Source organism: Micropterus dolomieu, linkage group LG20 (genome assembly GCF_021292245.1).
Source record: "Micropterus dolomieu isolate WLL.071019.BEF.003 ecotype Adirondacks linkage group LG20, ASM2129224v1, whole genome shotgun sequence".
NCBI lineage: Eukaryota > Metazoa > Chordata > Actinopteri > Centrarchiformes > Centrarchidae > Micropterus > Micropterus dolomieu.
Window position 1 is genome coordinate 27,511,859 of NC_060169.1, and position 6,834 is coordinate 27,518,692.

At 37.9% G+C, this 6,834-nt stretch overlaps 1 protein-coding gene across 1 annotated transcript in view; it reads right to left on the reverse strand.

Moving 5' to 3' along the window:
* LOC123959064 (ubiquitin-conjugating enzyme E2 Q2) overlaps positions 1-6,330 on the reverse strand; it is a 35,434-nt gene extending 29,104 nt beyond the window's left edge. Inside the window, exons 1-7 of the mRNA XM_046032918.1 lie at positions 6,246-6,330; positions 5,486-5,546; positions 5,304-5,394; positions 5,151-5,209; positions 3,901-3,949; positions 3,658-3,753; positions 2,198-2,264 (exon numbers count right to left, since the gene is read on the reverse strand). Of these exons, the coding sequence (XP_045888874.1) occupies positions 2,198-2,264; positions 3,658-3,753; positions 3,901-3,949; positions 5,151-5,209; positions 5,304-5,394; positions 5,486-5,546; positions 6,246-6,291 (469 nt within the window). The 5' untranslated portion in view covers positions 6,292-6,330. The remainder of the gene's footprint in view (positions 1-2,197; positions 2,265-3,657; positions 3,754-3,900; positions 3,950-5,150; positions 5,210-5,303; positions 5,395-5,485; positions 5,547-6,245) is intronic.
* Between the last annotated feature and the right edge of the window lie 504 nt (positions 6,331-6,834).

The window sequence follows — 6,834 nt, forward strand, 5'->3', positions numbered from 1 at the left end:
GATTGTATGGGGTGGACAGGTGTCTTTATGCAGCTAACGACCTCAAACAGGTGCATCTAATTTAGGATAATAAATGGAGTGGAGGTGGACATTTTGAAGGCAGACTAACAGGTCTTTGAGTCAGAATTCTAGCTGATAGACAGGTGTTCAAATACTTATTTGCAGCTGTATCATACAAATAAATAGTTAAAAAATCATACATTGTGATTTCTGGATTTTTTTTTTTAGATTATGTCTCTCACAGTGGACATGCACCTACGATGACAATTTCAGACCCCTCCATGATTTCTAAGTGGGAGAACTTGCAAAATAGCAGGGTGTTCAAATACTTATTTTCCTCACTGTATACTCCACTTTGTCTTACGGACTAATGTATAATATGACTGAGATGTAAAAAGGTACAACTGTATTAGGATAATTTTAGGTTAAAATGTGTTTATTTTACAATAACACTAAACTACATGTAAGAAAAATTGAATATTCACATTCATTGACATTTTAGTCAGATTTACGAGAGAAACACTCAAAAGTGGATAATGAATTTACACTTTGCAATGTGATTTTGCAATAACGAAATGCTTGTGATTTAGCTAACAATCACCATATTATGATAAGCATCGGGACTTGGGACAATCCAGAAGGATTTCTTTCTTGTAAATCTGTGACTTTCAACTCAGAGATTGCCAGAGTCCTGTTCTCGTAAATTTACCCATTTCACCTTGTAAATTCTTTGAGTTTTTTTTCTAGGATTATACTTTTTGGACATGTACAATAGTCTAATCTAAATATGTGAAAACAATTAGGATAATTAAATTATACACACGGGCTGCATCTCAGAAATTGGCCTGTTGAACGAAGTCAGGTCTACTCCCTAAAGCACCTAGGCTGTAGGGCTACATGTTTGAATGTAATGCCATTGTGTCAAGAATAACTTCAAACAATCATTTCACACACGCACGTGGCAACAAGTCAGGATGAAACCAAGTGGTGCGTATTAATAGTTCTCATCACTTATAACAGCCAGAGTATGTATATAGGGAACGTCGAGTTAATCACGAAGATAAACTGCTCAGAGCATTTTACAGATGTATTGTAAATTGCCATGACAGCACACCTCGGGTAAAGCTTAACTTACCGAGGTAACCTGGATAAGCCAGTTACCTCGCTTCGCATTACAGGACTCAGGACTCACCAATAGTATCAGGTCAGCAAGTTACAAAAATCAGTTTAATAGTTGTTATTTAGGACATTTGTCATTGACAGTGTGCAATCAGTCTACCTATGCACCATTTTCCTGCCATACTACTAAATTATATCACTTAGCTTTCTGGTGTCCATTAATGCATCTATAATTATGTATTTAAAATACCAACACTAAATAATGCCAGTTGTTAAGCTTCTCAGGTCATTATGCAGTTTAGTTCACATTTGCAGAAATTTAATGTTAAGTTTAAAGTACACATACAGTATAGTTTCAATTGCTGATTTTTTCCTTGCCTTTCTTCGCATGTTACACACTCCTAAAAACTTCAAATTCTTTGAAGGAAAGAAGGTCTGAACAACAGGGTTTGGTCATTTGTGTGAATAATTGATTTTCATTTTATTAAATTTTAAATACTATTTGTCAAACGTTATGTACAAAAGCATTCATCTCATACAAGGAGAAGAATAGCTTTCTACCAAATCTTTCCATCCGTTTTGGAAGGCCATTTTTAGCAGCACACTTAACATTTAGACTATTTAGTATCAGTCTGCTGTTAACAAAAACTTGCTTGACTCAAGGTGATGTATTTTTGCTTTTAGGCTCACATAGGCTCAAATAAGACCCCCCCCCCCCCAAAAAAAATGAAGTTAGGAAGATGTTAAGTATTACTATTTAAGTCTGTCAGTAACAGACTAAAATAGAGTCATGGTAACAGCACAGACAAAGTGACAATGGTTATTGTTTAAGTATTAATCTAGAGTGAAAAAATGCATATTACTGTTATTACTATAAATCCCTAAAACCACTATACCAGTTATACAAACTCAGCGTAATAATGTGACTACATGCATGTAAATGTTGTCCATGTTTGGTACAAAGACAACAGTACAAGCACAAATTTTCCTCAGCTTTGATGCATGGGAGGGATTTGGTTTCAGTAAACAAGGTCAGTAATGCACTCTGTGTAGGAAACTGGAGACAAAACACACTCACCGTTCTTTTCATGGATCTGAACCAGGGATTTGTAGGACTGCTGTGCTCTGGCAAGATTGTACTGGTTCTGCATTCAAAGAAGAAAATGAACTCAACCTTAGAGTGTGCACTGGGATTATGACAGCACAGAATAGGAAACAGCAATGGCAGCTGTTTTCTACAAGCGAGCTATCTCACTATCTCCAGTTTCAAGAACAAAATGCTGTGTGTGGTGCAGGACGATGAACACACATTCTCCCCTTGTTTGACCATTCATACAAGATTGCTTACACACACACACACACACACACACACACACACCCCCCCCACCTGGCTCTGCACCTGTAGTTCTACACACACACACACACACGACTGCTAACCACAGAATTACACAAGACTGTACAAATTCATTTGATAAAAAGCTTCACTTCAGTAAGAGTGTGGTCAGTTTCACAAAGATGGACTTCCACTATGATCAAATTAATTAACTTCAGAAAGGAATACACACAATGCTGTCTAGTTGTTGACTATGTTAGGAGTAAGTTGCCATCAATTCTGGGTAAATTAAGACCATTCTGAAACCAAAAGACATTGCTCACATCACTCCAGCAAAAAAGAAAAAAAAAGAAAAAAAGAAGAATTCAACAGTTACAAGGACATTTTACACAGAAAATTTAGTGAAGAGTGTAACAATAAAAGCGAAGAGTAAAAAGTGAATCTGAAGGCAGCAGTGCAGACTGGTAGCAGAGTTCAGATGCAGGGCTCTGTACTACTGCTGCTAACTCATCAGTCAGGCTCAAGATAGTTTCCTTGAACAACCAATGACGACTTGCAATGTCCTCACTGGTATATGTATGAGTATTTCCAAGTGGCCAAGTAGCCTTATAGCTGCAGAAATCATCTACAGTAACGCTTATAGTGGTTACACAAGTATGTTGGGCAGTGAGCACTGCAAAAACGTGGGTGACCTACGCTCAATACTGTGCATAGACACATTAGGAGGACTGAAGCTGCTCTGCTTATGTACTGCTATGCGGGCTTTGTAGATATTGTGTGAGACTGCAGTAATTCTACAGTGAACCTATAGTAACTCTGCAGTTTTTAAAGAAGTCCCTGTCCACATTTTTATAAGAAAGTGAAGTGGTTCCAGATTAAGTGCTTAACCCTTGGTTGAGACAGGTCATGTTGCCATGAGTTAATCTATTCACACTGACAGCCAACACTGATTTTTCACACATGTCTTTTCATCTCTAGCACTTCCTATCCACAAAGACACCTAACTCCACCTAACAGTTATAAAAATAACATGCATGTCTTCCAAATAAACTTTATCCCAAATAACGCACATTATGCAGCATTTATTACATGTGGAAAAGATGAACTCCACACACATAAAACTAAGAAAGTGAGAAAGATCTATGAAGAGATCATTCATGACATTTTCTGACTTGAAATGAAACCTCTAATCCTTTCATGCTTACTTTATTGGCTCCAAACTGCACTCTGGCTTTTCCTTTGACTAAAGTGGCATTGATCTGCATGATGACAGACTCAATGGAATAGGCACTGCTCCACCCCTGCAATCAGAAAACGCAATGTCAGTAACAGTATGTTCTAAAAACATAAGAAAGATGCAAATACAATCTGAAGTTATATTTAATAGTATGCCGTGCAAATTCACATTCATTTAAGAATGGTATTTAAAATAATACCATTTGACATACCTGTTTGGTGAGAAGTTCCATGCACAGAGCACCTCCTCCTAGAACATAACTAAAGAAGGGACACAAAAAGGATTATCAGTGAAAGGGGGCATCAGAACACCACAATAAAGTCATCTTCCACAAGAAAAAGACACTACTGTATCTAGGGGTGACTCCGAATAGTCAAAGATTCAATAGGAGGAGCGTCCTCTCGTCATTCTTCAAAAGGACAGCTACGTGACAGGTAGCAGAGCGCGACAGTGAAAGCGACAGGCAGCACAGGAAAATAAGAACGCTACATTTCGGTCTGGCTGTAAATGTAAAGTTCAGGTCACGGTGTGTCTATTAATTAAAGTTGGTCCGTCGTTTTCCAACTACTGGAAAAGTGAAGGCAGTTAGCGCTAGCTAACATCTCCTCTTCAGACTGCAGTCTGGAAGCCGTGCATGACGTTTTTGGCAAGTTTGTTCATTGTTATTCATCCACATAGAGACACAAATGAACAAAAGCCCATGGTGCTCAATACAAGATTACAATAATCAATTTATGATTAAAGACAAGACAAAAACATGTACCTACACTATACGAGACAAAACGTATAGATGTACGTGAACGTGGTTTGGCTGGATCATTGTAAAGTGCGTAGTTCAACACGTATCTGACTCTATACTAATAACAGCAGCATCAGAAATAAAAATAGCAACAGCAGAGGTCAGTAATAATGCTGTTATAACATAATAATGATATGCAATGTTAGCTTCATTTATACGTATGAAGTTTGTTTGGATTGTTACAAATACTTTGCTTTAAAAGTACCAAGTGGTCAAATAGTGAGAAAATCTTTATCCTATTCATTTTACATCACATCGTAGCACTCATAATCGTAATGAGGTGCCTAGAAATTCCAACCCTTGAGGTGATGCATCGTGATGCATCGAGATATCGAATTGTGAGACCAGTGAAAATGCACACTCCTAGTGAATAAATCCAAAATTGTTACCCGAACCATTAAGGAAGGAGGCGTGCGTCAGTGCGCATGTGTGGCGTAGCGCGCACGTGTGTAAAGCGGAGCTACTGTGTGTAACTCCCCCACACACACACAGATTCGACCATCAGTCAACTATAGGCAATCCTTGGCAATTCTGATTAGACTACGTAAATCCTTAGTCAGAGACAGCCCTAATTGAATCAAACCATTCACAAAACAGCCTCAACTTGAACATGGTCAATGAGAATGAAAGATGTGAAAAGTGCAGCAGCTAAATTAACTCACCCTCCAGAAAGCACTGGGGAAACCACCCGGACAAACGGTGGATCAAAGGGGAAATTATCCTGTAGCGATGACAAGTAAAAAATTTTAATTTACACACTTCAAAGAGTCCTAAACTTTTATCATTTTTATTAATGCAAAATCTATTTCACTCACTTTATATGAGAAGTTTAGTAAAATGTAATCCATTCCTTCCTTTTCCTTTAGGACTTGTAAATCACTGTGCAAGGGGCTATCTGGATCCACCCTGTTGGAAAATGGATTATGCTATCAGTCTGTGTTTATGCTAACAGAGAAAAAGAAAATAATACTTGACGCAAGATCTCAAGGTTACTTACGTCCTTAGTTTGACATGCCATTCATACAGGCTGTCGTTGACAAGCTCGACTGAATAGATGCCTGCAAAAGAAATTGATTAAATAAAAGTCCATAGACGTCTCCCGGTGCATGGTCTAGTATAAACTGTAACGATTTAATCTCCCTTTTAATTCTATAAAGCAAAAGGTAATGCAGTGAGGCAAAGTATAAAATGTGTTTTAACTGGCCCTTACACTCGCATACCACTGTCAGCTAACTCTGCTACAAATAATTTTAAACCTCAAAAAAGGTGAGGAATTGCTACCAAATTTTTCTTTTCAAGATTTCAAAAAATATTTATTTGGTTTGTACTTTATTGTTCAAAGAATACCGTTTATCTTTGTTAATCTGCTGTGGAAAGCGCGTCCATGTGCTTAATAGGCATTACTAAAGTACACAAGAGATGTTTGCAAGAAACAGTAAAGGGTGTAGCAATTTACAGTGCTGCCACCACACCCATGTTGAGGGGGGAGCTGACCTCATAAGAACAAGTCAAAGAGTTAGATATCTTTTGAATTCTGCGCAACTAAACTAGCTTTCAAATGTTTTTCTCAGATCATGTAAACTTCATGGCTCTTGAGGTTTACTTATACCCATCTATCACATCAAGAGGATATAACCGATGATTACTGTGTGCGAGGGTTTGTATGTATGTGCGCTAGTTCCCGGCTAGAGTTATTTGCAAGTGTTCTTTTCACTTGGACCTGCAACCCAGAGCAGACCTTTGTACAGTGTGCATACCTGTCTTGTAACTCTGAGACCTGTAGATCTCTCTAAGCTCCTTCATCAGGCGGTCAGAGGCCTGTACGGAACCAGACACAGCTCCCTGCCAAATAGAAAACAACAACTGTAACAATAAAGACAAAGAACACAGTGCTTAGCAATTCACTGTGATGGTAAATCTGTTATCTGTACTTAAAGTGGGCCATCAAAGAGGAAACTTTATTCTACAAGACGTCAATATTTCTATCAGTAAAACCCTTAAGAGAATGTTTCAGTGATCCTTAAAAAAAATATATATTTTTTTTTAAATTGTAAAATAAGTGCATGTAAAGTATGCAACATTCCATAGTTGGGGAAGGACAGAATTTTCAGCAGAATTCAGATACCAAGACAGCCCCACAGCTGAGCCATTAAACAGGATGATGAGCAAGTTGAGAGCCCTGCCCAGAAGAAAATCTAATCTTTATATAAGTTTATGCTGCCTTGAGGTGCAGACACCAAGAGAAACCTGAAGATGAGATATACCTCCTTGTTTCTTAACTTTATCTCTTAGAAACCTTTCCCCAAGTGTCATTCACAAAAGTAATACTGACAAAATGAGCATACA